Here is a 12953-nt window from a genome sequence, read left to right as displayed (position 1 = left end):
TGGTAACAAAATTCTGACAAATATTGTGAGTCATTTAGTCATCATGGTCACAATAAGGCTCCACCGAAAGTGGTGCCACATTCAAGTCCTAATCGGATTTACGAACTCTGACATGTCCAATTTGCTAACTGGTTATAGTTATACACGTGCCACGTTCAGCCAGTTATCAAATCGGAAATGTCCACGTTTCCCTGTTCTGACTAGCACTTGAACGCGACATAATCTGGAACGGTGTGCCAGAATGAAACGTGTGTGACGTCACGGCTCTACCTGAGTTTCGTTAGGGGAAGCGGAAAAGGCATAAACTGCTCGGCCTGCTCCGGACATTATCAGAATTGTTCTCCCGTGATAAGAAGTATCCGTGGGTCATCTATACGTTTACCTGGATTGCAAAGGACATAGAAGTTCCAACATTTTGGAGAATAATATTTTCCTGAAGTTTGGTATTCTACCTTCTCCCAGATCTTAAGTATCCTACTTCCTGGTTACGTTCAACAGCAGGTACGTTTCACAGCGGTATCCTAGATTTGGTTTGTTTGCAACCATTACATAGTTTTAAATTCGTAACTTGATTAAAAAATAATAATAATTACTAACAATTTATTTGTGAAAAAAAGTAGCCACTGGTCTTTCGTATGTTGCTCGAATTTACAGTGCGAGCAAGTGGTTGGAAGCGTAACATACATGTTACAACAGTCTGTAGCCTATCCTAATGGATTGTTTGCTGGGAAGAAGTCCACCTTATGGTTCATTCATTTGAATTAATGTATTAACGTTGAACATTGCTTTATTTATGTTCCATGCTCAACTGACCTGTGTAACAACCATGTCCTGCAGTAGCATCATAAGACCAACCATATGCACCTTTGGGAGGACCTTTTAAGTAATAGCTGTAAATCAGTGAAATTGCATGTTATTCTGGGCTTTTTGAGGTCTGAGTAGTACTATGGATAGTACCATATGGATAGTAAATATCTAACCTGCCCATTGTGGCCCCCTCCCCAGACAATAAGCATGGCGTTGACCCCGCGGCGTGTCCGGCTCAAGCCCTGGCTAGTGGACCAGGTGGACAGTGGGTTCTACCCAGGCCTGGTGTGGATTGACCGAGACAATAAGCGCTTCAGGATCCCCTGGAAACACGCTACACGGCACACCCCCCAGCACGAGGAAGAAAACACTATTTTTAAGGTGAGTAAAGCACATCTCTGTAACAGTTTGTGAAACGATACATGTGGGCTAATGTGTTGGCAGGTGAATTGGTTGTGGCTGCATCAACGGTGAGTGAAGTAAGGTTGATGTTAACTATATTCTCTGAATGTATTCTTCATCTGCTTCCTCTCTCCCCTGCACCAGGCCTGGGCGTTAGAGACCGGAAAGTTCCAGGAGGGTATTGATGATCCTGACCCTGCCAAGTGGAAAGCTCAGCTCCGCTGCGCCCTCAACAAGAGCAGAGAGTTCAACCTTGTCTACGACGGCACCAAAGAAGTCCCCATGAACCCCCTGAAGATCTACGACATCTGTGACATCCCACAGCCCCTCAGTAACCCAGGTAACTGGCCATTGATGACATAAAAATATAATAATTATACAACCATAGTAGATATATGATTATTTACAGTCACTTGTCTGTCGGGTTTGGTAGCGGCTCTGAAACGTATTTAAACTTTTGCCATCCCTTGCTCTCCTTCTCATTTTTCTCTCTCTCCTCAGGATCTTCAGACCCGGGGTCTTGGACACCAAATGATGGGGATGAAGATGAATCAGATGGCTCAGAGCCCCTCCCTCCTTATCCAAAATCCAACGGTTAGTCATGTCAAATATCTCTCTTTATTTATTTGAGACCCCCTCTAATACTAATTCTTAATTTTTACCACATCATTTATCCTAGACCACATAAGAGTCCAGATCTAGCCTCTAGATAATGTTTTCCAACTTGCCTGGTCCAAGAACAACCCCCTGCCCCCCTTTGTTTGGCTTACTCCCAGTTTTGATTCCAATATCCCAGTATGGTTTTTGTTATGTCAACTAATCATGCTTTGTTTCTCTGTAACCAATCAGGCACCAGCCCCGCTCTTATGTGGTCTCCACCGGGGTCTGTATCGCCCCTCCAACCCCCCAGCTGTCCCCCATCAGTTGAAGTGTGGCCCAAAGAGGAAGTTAAGCTGTGGCCCAAAGAAGAGCCTTTGGATATGGAGATGCAGCCTTCGCCCCTGGAGATGGCGCCCCCCCCCCCACTGGACATGCCTCCCCCTCCCATGCCTGACGTGATGTTCGCCTCGCCAGAGATGTGGATCAGCTCCTTGCCTAGTGAGAACACTAACGCAACTACACAAACAAACTCCTCCATTAGATAAATATAGGACTGCATACAGTATCACAGCATCTTGTCCATACAGACAACCAATGAGTGACTCTCTTTATCTTCATGTGTTTCGTTGTCTCTCCCTCAGTGACAGACCTGGAGGTGCAGTTCCAGTACCGGGGTAAGGAGGTGTGTCCAGCCATGACGGTCAGTAACCCCCAGGGCTGTAGGCTTTTCTACGGGGACCTAGGTCCCATGGTCAACCAGGAGGAGCTGTTTGGTCCTATCAGCCTGGAGCAGCTGAGGTTCCCCTCTACTGAGCACATCGCCAACGACACGCAGAGGGTCTTCACCAACCGCCTGCTGGATGTCATGGACCGAGGCCTCGTCCTGGAGATCAGCGGCCATGATATCTATGCCATCCGCCTCTGCCAATGCAAGGTGTACTGGTCAGGCCCTTGCGCCCCCAACCCCAAAGCACCCAACCTCATAGAGAGGCAGAGGAAGATCAAGCTGTTCTGTCTGGAGTCCTTTCTCAGTGGTAAGCAGTGACTCCAATCCTCTTAGCATAGACTCTTCACACATCTTTCTTGTGTTTTAGGCAGGGCCCTTATGCGGTATTGTGATAATGTGGCATGTACTGTAGCTGTTATTGCATGTGTGCTGTGATACTGAATTGCTATGTGATATGATTTGTGATGGGTTTTTGTGCAGATGTGATAGCCCATCAGAGGGGCCAGTCGGCCAGCCCTCCTCAGTTCGACATCAACCTGTGCTTCGGAGAGGAGTGGCCTGACAGCAGACCCAAAGAGAAGAAGCTCATCATGGTACAGGTACGAGACTGTCTTTGTATCAGGATGCAATGATTCATAGAAAACTCATTTAAATATTTGTTTTTCATTATTTTAAAATGTTGAATTGACCCTCAAGCATGTGTTTTGTTGAGTCCCTTCGCTGTAACTGCCACGTCTTTTGGCCCTCTGCTCCCCTCCAGATTATTCCAGTGGTAGCACGTATGATCACTGAGATGTTCTCAGGCGACTGCATGCGCTCCTTCGACAGCGGCAGCGTGCGCCTGCAGATCTCCATCCCAGACATCAAGGACAACATCGTGACCCACCTGAAGCAGCTGTACCGCCTGCTGCAGACCCACCAGGGCCAGGAAGGTTGGCCTCAGGCTCTGGCCCCAGGAGCCGGCATGCACCTGTCCCCGGCCCTGCATGCCCAGTGAAGTAGCCTAGTCCACCACGGCCCTACCAGACCAGTCAGTCTCTCTCACACACAGCTCTGTTTGGACACTGCTGCCTCTCTACTGCTGGTCCAAGAGGGGATCTACAATCAGCAAACTAGTACTTATGTTTATAGAGGCATGTTCATCAGAATAGGGAGAGGAATCACATTGATTTAGCTTCTTTTCCCCCTTTTGTTATTATGGTCTATTATAGGGTTCATTGGTCCATGTGTATATATTGTGGTAAATGCTGCTACCAGGCATTGTAATTATACTGTTACTGTGGCAGTCAGTAAAACATTGTGTGGTGATAGTGTCTGTCTGCAGTTGTAAGCTCCAGGGCCTTGAACCAGAGCAGCATTGTGGGTCAAAGTCCTGTAGGCTGCAAGTCAACATTGAACATCGTCAATGAGTTACAGACATGACCCTGGTCGCCAGTTACACAATACAGACAGTGACTTCTGAATAATCATCAAGCTTTGTCCTGGTCCTTGTTGTTCATAAAACATGATCTCAATCTCATGTTTGCTACCTGTTTGAGTGCTAATGCATTTTAGAAGATTTAGTTGAACTTTCATCAATAAGTGATACATGCATATACTGTACTTTAAGTTATCCGTTTATTATAAACAATATAAAGAAAAAGTAGCATTGTGACATTTGCATTTTAAGTCATTTAGCAGACACTTATCCAGAGCGACTTACAGGAGCAGTTAGGGATACGCTCCTTTCTCAAGGGCACATCAACAGATTTTTCACCTACTCGGCTCGGGATTTGAACCAGCAACCTTTCAGTTACTGGCTCCCCGCTCTTAACGGGTAGACTACCTACCGCCCATGACTGTTGAGATCCATTCCTTCATGTGATTCTAACTGGTCTTGCTAGGTATGTGAACAGTTTACTATAACTTAGTTTTTTGTGAAGATCATTTAAAGATGCTAGTAGAGAAAATCATTTAAATGTTGATTTTCCAGATGTATATCCTACACTTATCATTATATGGAATTGAATCTATTTGTTTAGTAAAAATAGTATAAGGGGTGTGCACTTAATGTTAGAAAGGATCTCAACTCTTTTTCCCTCTAATGATTTGTATTTTCCTTTTTTTGAAATAAAAATGTCAAATTAGCAAAGCGGTCAGTTATTTAAAATGTCTGTTTTACTGTCCAGTTATAAGTGGCAAATGTATTAACTATACTGAGGACATGTATTTGACTGAGCGAATACAACAAGTAAGCATGAACAAGAGGCAGTAACCATAATGCATGGTTATGAATACAAATTGACTTCAAGATGCAAAGATATTTATGATGACAAAAAAAAATTGCATCCAGTGTGATGTAAAAATACATAGAACATACTGTATTTCCCAAACCCTTTAGAGCAAGTTCTTCAGAGGTTTGATCAGTTCCCAGGTCATGTGTAACTCTGTGTTGTCTGTTCACACTGCTATGCTTTATCTTGGCCAGGTCGCAGTTGCAAATGAGAACTTGTTCTCAACTAGCCTACCTGGTTAAATAAAGGTGAAATAAAAAAATTTAAAAAATGTGTCATATGGGCCTATAGCAATGCTGTGGTAATGTCATGTCATAGAGGTACTTCTCTGTGTGTTCCTGTAGTACTTGGTAAAGGTCCCACAGCTGATTTCTTGTCGTGGGGATATTGGCCAGTAACAATGTCAAAATGGCCACCACCATGACTACCACGAATAGGGTCAGGATGAACCAGGGACGACAACGTCTCTTGGTGGGAAAAGAAAGATTCTGTCAGTATCAAGTTTAATATAGGATTAAAATCGAGCAGAGCCAATAAAAATGTTGGAGACATACAGGATGAAGACATTGGCGACAGAAAGTGATTGATTGTACTCTGGGTTTGACATGACTAAGATGAAAGGGAATTGTAGACAAATTCTGACCTCTCTCCTTTTGACATTGGCTTCCATCATGCTTTGTTTCTTGTTGCTCTGGTGTGACATGGCTGGCTGAAACTGCTCATCCAATGAATGCTCTATTGATGTCAACACATTTACAGACTAATAAATATCATGGTCAAAATAGCAGTTTAAACAACTTTGACCCACTACAGTAATTTACGCAATCCAACTTTTATTTAAATCTGCTAGTGGATATATAATGTACAGTTGTGGCCAAAAGTTTTGAGAATGACATTAATTTTCACAAAGTCTGCTGCCTCAGTGTCTTTAGATATTTTTGTCAGATGTTACTGTGGAATACTGAAGTATAATTACAAGTATTTCATGAGAGTCAAAGGCTTTTATTTACAATTACATGAAGTTGATGCAAAGAGTCAATGTTTGCAGTGTTGACCCTTTTCAAGACCTCTGCAATCCGCCTTGGCATGCTGTCAATTAACATCTGGGCCACATCCTGACTGATGGCAGCCCATTCTTAAATAATCAATGCTTGGAGTTTGTCAGAATTTGTGGGTTTTGTTTGTCTGCCCGCCTCTTGAGGATTGACCAGAAGTTCTCAATGGGATTAAGGTTTGGGGAGTTTCCTGGCCATGGATCCAAAATATCGATGTTTTGTTCCCCGAGTCACTTATTTATCACTTTTGCCTTATGGCAAGGTGCTCCATCACGCTGGAAAAAGCATTGTTCATCACCAAACTGTTTAAGCAAAATCGTGAGTGAGCCCAATCCCTTGGCTGAGAAGCAACCCCACACATGAATGGTCTCAGGATGCTTTACTGTTGGCATGGCACAGGACTGATGGTAGCAGTCACCTTGTCTTCTCCGGACAAGCTTTTTTCCAGATGCCCCAAACAATTGGAGAGGGGATTTATCAGAGAAAATGACTTTACCCCAGTCCTCAGCAGTCCAATCCCTGTACCTTTTGCAGAATATCAGTCTGTCTCTGTTTTTCCTGGAGAGAAGTGGCTTCTTTGCTGCCCTTCTTGACACCAGGCCATCCTCAAAGTCCTCACCTCCCTGTGCGTGCAGATGCACTCACACCTGCCTGCTGCCATTCCTGAGCAAGCTCTGCACTGGTGGTGCCCCGATCCCGCAGCTGAATCAACTTTAGGAGACGGTCCTGGCGCTTACTGGACTTTCTTGGGTGTCTTGAAGCCTTCTTCACAACAATTGAACCGCTCTCCTTGATGATCCGATAAATGGTTGATTTAGGTGCAATCTTACTGGCAGCAATATCCTTGCCTGTGAAGCCCTTTTTGTGCAAAGCAATGATGACAGCCGGTGTTTCCTTGCAGGTAACCATGGTTGACAGAGGAAGAACAATGATTCCAAGCACCACCCTCCTTTTGAAGCTTCCAGTCTGTTATTTGAACTCAATCAGCATGACAGAGTGATCTCCAGCCTTGTCCTCGTCAACACTCACACCTGTGTTAACGAGAGAATCACTGACATGTCAGCTGGTCCTTTTGTGGCATGGCTGAAATGCAGTGGAAATGTTTTTGGGGGATTCAGTTCATTTGCATGGCAAAGAGGGACTTTGCAATTAATTGCAATTCATCTGATCACTCTTCATAACATTCTGGAGTATATTCAAATTGCCATCATACAAACTGAGGCAGCAGACTGAAAATTAATATTTGTGTCATTCTCAACTTTTGGCTACGACGGTATTATACCTATGGAGTCCTGTTGCTGTCCTCTGACAACCTCCTGCTGTTTCATGGTGTCTTGCTGTCTCCATGTCTCTAGTTGTGTCCTGCAGGTGTGGAGGTTGTCCTCTAGGAGGTTGATCTTGAGGTGGAGCTCAGCCTCAGTGTGTCGGTGCTGCAGCAGCTGACCCTCCAGAGTTGCATCCTGTCCCATAATTTTCTGGATGCACAGGGGGATGATGCTATTTAAAGCATATATTATTTCACTCTCGTAAAATATAGCGTGAGTGTGCATGCGTGCATACCTCTAGTTGGCTCTGTAATAGGTTTATATGGTCTATGTTCTGCACCAGAGACGTCCTCAGCTGGGTGCATTTCCTCCTCTCCTCTTCATAGCGCTCTCGGCACTGTGATGACTCAACCTGGGCAGTCTGCAGTGCCATCTGTTGGACACACAAAGTACACACACACAGTGACACTCCTGTGACATCCCTTCATATTAATTTGAAATGAAATAATCTCATATTTCGCAAATCAATTACATGAATTAAATTAATAATTGACTGTAATAGGAAAATACCAATTGAACACAGTGCTATTATGCATTATCCAGAGTGCAGCCCTGTCTGACCCCTTACTTCCAGGCTGTGAGCTCTGTCCTGGGCTTTGTTTTTTTGGTCAGTGACCCTCTGAAGTGAGGCCACGGCCATCTCCTCCAGCTCCTGCCTCTGCTGCTCCGACTGTAGCAGCAGCTTCTTGGCTCCATCCCTGGACAGCCTCTGAGGAAGAGGAGAATAATGATTGCTCTTTGGTGTTTCAGCCTGGTGGTGATTTTGTATGTACATTCATACTGTAAGTTACATACACTACCGTTCAAAAGTTTGGGGTCACTTAGAAATGTCCTTATTTTTGAAAGAAATGTCCATTAAAATAACATCAAATTGATCAGAAATGCAGTGTAGACATTGTTAATGTTGTAAATGACCATTCTATCTTGAAATGGCTGATGTTTAATGGAATATCTACATAGGCGTACAGAGGCCCAATATCAGCAACCATCACTCCTGTGTTCCAATGGCACGTTGTATCAGCTAATCCAAGTTTATAATTTTAAAGGGCTAATTGATCATTAGAAAACCATTTTTGCAATTATGTTAGCACAGCTGAAAACTGTTGTTCTGATTAAAGAAGCAATAAAACTGGCCTTCTTTAGACTGGTTGAGTATTTGGAGTATCAGCAATTGTGGGTTCGATTACAGGCTCAAAATGGCCAGAAACAATGAACTTTCTTATGAAAGTTGCCGTCTATTCTTGTTCTGAGAAATGAACGCTATTCCATGTGAGACATTGCCAACAAACTAAAGATCTCGTACAACGCTGTGTTCTACTCCCTTCAGTGCAAACTGCTCTAACCAGAATACAAAAAGGAGTGGGAGGCCCCGGTGCACAACTGAGCAAGAGGACAAGTACATAACATAATTGCAAAAGGGGTTTTCTAATGATCAATTAACCCTTTAAAATGATAAACTTGGATTAGCTAACACAACGTGCCATTGGAACACAGGAGTGATGATTGCTGATAATGGGCCTCTGTACGCCTATGTAGATAATCCATTTCCACCTACAATAGTCATTTACAACATTAACAATGTCTACACTGAATTTCTGATCAATTGTATGGTATTTTAATGGACAAAAAAAAATATTTTAAAAACAAGGACATTTCTAAGTGACTCCAAACTTTTGAATGGTAGTGTAGGTGCAGACATTGTGCCTGAACACACCTGCACACAGATCTTCAGCTGTGACTCTAGTGCCCCAATCTTTCCCTTCATCTTGTCCTCTTTGCAACAGACCTGTGAGGGTAGAGAAATATGAGATGTAATGGGGATAGGAAATGGTAGATGGCAAATGGCTATTAGGCCCGTTCTTTTTTCTCGGTATGTTTCTTTTTCAACTTCTCAGTGACAGGATGCAGAGTAGTCTCCAGTAGAATGAGGGTGGAAACGCTGTGAACTCGACTCTGAAACCACAGTCAGTCTTTCACCACAGTCAGTCTTCAACCAGATCACTGAGACGAACACGGTAGCCTATTACCTAATTTAGGGCTCTATTCAATCTGTAACGCTTCCGCGATAGAAATGTAAAGGTGATTTCAGATTGAGCCGACATGTGCAGCGTTTAACGTGAATGCAAAGCGTGTCAATAAAAGTAAAAATCAATACAAAAATGTAATTCCACCCTCCCCTTCAGTCGGTTCACTCTCGCACCTCGCTTCAGTATACATGGCTTGTAAAAAATGCTGCGGTTTAATCAAATAGGCTACCAACTGGAGAGAGGGAAAAGCGACCTGAAGCGACATAGGTGCTCTACTCACTTTCCAGTCAAGCCCAATTGTTCACATATTTAACTAATCCCGTGCCATCTGAGGTGAAATAAAAATAGATTGACCTATGCAGTACTATCACACGGGTTATTATCATTTGTTTAATGTTCATGTTATACATTTTAATGTGTTGTTAATGTTCATATGTGCGCAGTGCTCAACTGTAGGCTACAGATTTATGCCGGTGCTGTTATGTGCAGACCGTCCTGCTGGGGTCTCTGTCCTCATCCTTCAACCTTATTTATCGATAAACATTTAGGTAATTTAGAATATGTTCTTATCCAGAGCATTTTAGGCCAACAATCAGTGCATTTAACTAAAATAGGCAAGTTAACATATCACAGTCTCATGTTACTGACATTATTTTGAATAGTTAGTAAACAAACACAATAGCCTATATTTCTGGGTGCAAAAATGAGCACAGAATGGGAGTGATTTTTAACGGGAAGGGACAGCAAAGTTCAGGGGTTATAGAACTGTTGCAGGATCAGTGCAGCACAGGGGAAAAATACAAGACGGGACAGGAATTAATTTTCACTCCTGTGTCAACATCTATGACACACTACACCAACCTACTGTCAACTTCATGGCAGTCACTTCATGAAACAGAGTATGATATAGAAATAGAGTAATCACATCAGTGTATAAGAGATCCAGGTCCTAACCTTCCAGACATTGTCATGCGAGAGCAGTAGAGTAGAGGTGGTGTGCTGCAGTAGAGACAGCTTCTGTTTCAGAGAATCCTCTCGCCGCAGAGCCTCCTATGGAAAGAGATGCACCATAATACAAGTAAGTTTCTGACTAAATGGCATGTCTCAATTATATGTATTATCATTACAGATTCCAATATAGAAGCACTTGCAGCAATCTAAGGAGTCAGCAGAGCAGGATTACACACCTGTAGATACTCAGAGAGTTGAACAAGGTCCTACATAGGGGAGAGGGAGAGAGATTTTTACAATAGGCATAAAATATATTCCCAACGTGGAGCAAGGAAGGACATCATATATGTAGTTATAATGGGTGGTTGACTATGTATGTTGCACCCATGATAGTTCAAATATCATAACATCTATCTCTATGTAACACAACTGATAGTGATGCCTTCTTCATAACTTTATGGGAATGTGGCCTCTTGTCAGAATGATGAACGATTGTGTAGATGAGAACTGTGATTCATTGCTGTGTCTCACATTTGAATTAGAATCTACCCAAAACATTACAGAGATGCAGTACATTGGAGTTACTTACTGTCTCTTTCACAGTGCTATAGCCATGCCTGTGAATGACAGGAAATGAGTGGGGGGTCAGAGGTCAAAGTGTTATACATGCAATACATGACAGAGATAAAACAGTTAAACAGATCAGTGTCTTCATGTTGAGGTCAGTAGCTTACTGTACTTACTCTGTCTGACAGCAGGCATTCCTTTGTTGGAGCTGCCTGGTTAACATTACTAGGCCACTCTGGTCCTGTGTAACTACTAAGAAGGACAGAGGAAGATCATGAAATTCACCAACAAACTCAGTGTTCAAACTTAATAAGTATGTTGAAATTCAAGTTTGATGATTGACAGTACAGCCATGGGTGTCCAACCTCCATCAATTAAAAAATAAGGATCCCCAGTGAGTCCAATTTTACCTTTATCTCTGATATCCATACTCTTCCTCAGTGAGGGCTGCTGTGGTGTTTGAGGGAATATCTGTGAGACGTCAGAGTGGAGCTGCCCTATTTTGTTTTGCCCTTCTGCCCCATGCAGTGGTGGTGAGGTGATCCATGTCGCCTGGTAAAACAGTTTTGTGTCTGTGACACTCATTTTGTGTTTGACCAAACGGAATATTCCAGTATTTGTGTATTAAGATACATATAATAAAATAATGTCACGCACGTAATGTGTATTACATTTACAAATTTTGTCATTTAGCAGACGCTCTTATCTACAGCGACCCACAGGAAGGAGCGTATCGACAGATTTTTCACCTAGTCGGCTCTGGGATTCAAACCTAAAACCTTTCGGTTACTGGCCAAATGCTCCTAACTGCTAGGCTACCTGCCGCCCTGTATTATGTGCTTACCTTCCCGATGGAGTGTACATCTGGCCAGGTGATCCCCAGATCCTCTGCTGATATGAGGGACTGTCTGTGTATGAGAGGCACTCTCTGCCTGTTGGTCCTCATCGTGACTTTGGTCTCCTTGTTTGACTGCTTTTCATCAGCCTGAAAAGTGGCAGCCTGGACAATCTGTCTCCTTCTCTGGAACTCTATCTGTCTTTTCTGCTGCATCTCACTCTTCCAGTCTGCCTCCAGCTTGTGTCCTGGGCTGCGACATGTCGTCACATTGTTGCGATCTCTCAAGAACTCATGTTTTGCTGCCCGTTGTTCCAGCTTTTGGTCGTAACTCTCCATCTGAGGTCGTCTCATCCTGAGGTCTTTTTGGATCTCCATTTTGGTGGATGAACTTCAACTGCAGGATTCAGAATAAGACAGTATCCTTCCATCAGATTCTTAAAGAAAGCATGATTGGTTATGGGTGTGTCAAAACAGGATGCAGTGCATTCAGCTTTGACTCTAGAGAAATGAGGACAGCAAGCATGACTTTCAGTATCAATTGAATGAAGGAAATTAAGCCTGACATTCAAACACCTGTGGTATGAAGTTCTACTTTATGTATATGAGTTCTGCTTCACCTTAAGCAAAAACTAGCTGTACTGTGCCATCTCAATGTATGAGAAGGCTGCTGACACAAAGCTGAGGCAGATCACTCACAACACACCATAGGTCAAGAGAAGACCAAAACCACACATCTCTCCACGGATTAAACCTTGTGAGTGTGAGTAGCAAAAACAAACCTGAAAATGTTCAAAGAACCCAGCAGCCTGATGTCTCCTCTATCGTTTCTCCTCCTCTGTTGTCTTTGAATTCAGTAACTGTCACATACTCACTCTCAGAACAGGAAATGAGAGAAACCACACTGCTCATGTTCACACTTCTGTTCCACTATCATGACACCCACATTGCATCCTCACACTGTCGTCACACATGGCCAAACCATCAGAGAAGTGACATGTAGGAAACGTACATTTTGAGCTATTATAGAGTGGTGTGGGACAGTTGAAGGCCTGCAGAATGTAGGGGTACTGTGGTTAGTGATAAGCCAAAGCTTATAGTGTGCCACACGGTGTATGTTTAGAAGATGTATAAACTTTGAACCACATTTCATATCTCTATTTTATTCCCAACTGACTCTAAAATAGTCTGTTAACTGCTATCATACTCACAACTTGTTGACAACAGGAGTGATTTACAGGAGTCTGCATGGGCTAGTCAAGGATCCCTCCCTGACAGACCTTTGCTCTGTAGGGATGCCGTCATGAATACCAGGCACACCGACAACCACTGCCCTGGAGCTGAGTTTAAACGAGATACAATACAAGACGGGACAGGAATTAAT

The 12953-nt window shown here is 43.2% G+C and overlaps 2 protein-coding genes across 6 annotated transcripts; one reads left to right on the top strand and one right to left on the bottom strand.

Annotated features, from left to right (window-relative positions):
• Positions 1-268: 268 nt before the first annotated feature.
• Positions 269-4226, top strand: LOC139413515 (interferon regulatory factor 6-like). Its single transcript, XM_071161004.1, has 8 exons — positions 269-501; positions 1006-1188; positions 1354-1549; positions 1711-1803; positions 2059-2307; positions 2451-2843; positions 3017-3135; positions 3297-4226. The coding sequence occupies exons 2-8, from the start codon at positions 1015-1017 to the stop codon at positions 3531-3533; spliced, it is 1461 nt and encodes a 486-aa protein (XP_071017105.1). The 5' UTR covers positions 269-501; positions 1006-1014; the 3' UTR covers positions 3534-4226.
• LOC139413514 (TRAF3-interacting JNK-activating modulator-like) lies at positions 4135-12475 on the bottom strand. Of its 5 annotated transcripts, none has more exons than XM_071160999.1 (13): positions 12352-12475; positions 11579-11966; positions 11145-11286; positions 10911-10986; positions 10757-10784; positions 10404-10433; positions 10171-10266; positions 8904-8975; positions 7758-7898; positions 7425-7562; positions 7147-7339; positions 5453-5544; positions 4135-5276 (listed from the first exon to the last, which is right to left on the bottom strand). In XM_071160999.1, exons 2-13 carry the CDS (start codon positions 11945-11947, stop codon positions 5085-5087), a joined length of 1569 nt encoding a protein of 522 aa, XP_071017100.1. In that variant the 5' UTR covers positions 11948-11966; positions 12352-12475; the 3' UTR covers positions 4135-5084. The 5 variants fall into 5 exon arrangements, with proteins under 5 accessions (XP_071017100.1, XP_071017101.1, XP_071017102.1 ...); XM_071161000.1 differs by having other exon boundaries at positions 10911-10983; positions 12352-12412; XM_071161001.1 differs by lacking the exons at positions 4135-5276; positions 5453-5544 and adding an exon at positions 5626-6895 and having other exon boundaries at positions 12352-12460.
• Between the last annotated feature and the right edge of the window lie 478 nt (positions 12476-12953).

This window comes from Oncorhynchus clarkii, chromosome 7, assembly GCF_045791955.1.
Source record: "Oncorhynchus clarkii lewisi isolate Uvic-CL-2024 chromosome 7, UVic_Ocla_1.0, whole genome shotgun sequence".
NCBI classification, from domain to species: Eukaryota; Metazoa; Chordata; class Actinopteri; order Salmoniformes; family Salmonidae; genus Oncorhynchus; species Oncorhynchus clarkii.
The sequence above is the reverse complement of the archived record's forward strand: the minus strand, read 5'-3'. Positions and strand labels throughout refer to the sequence as shown.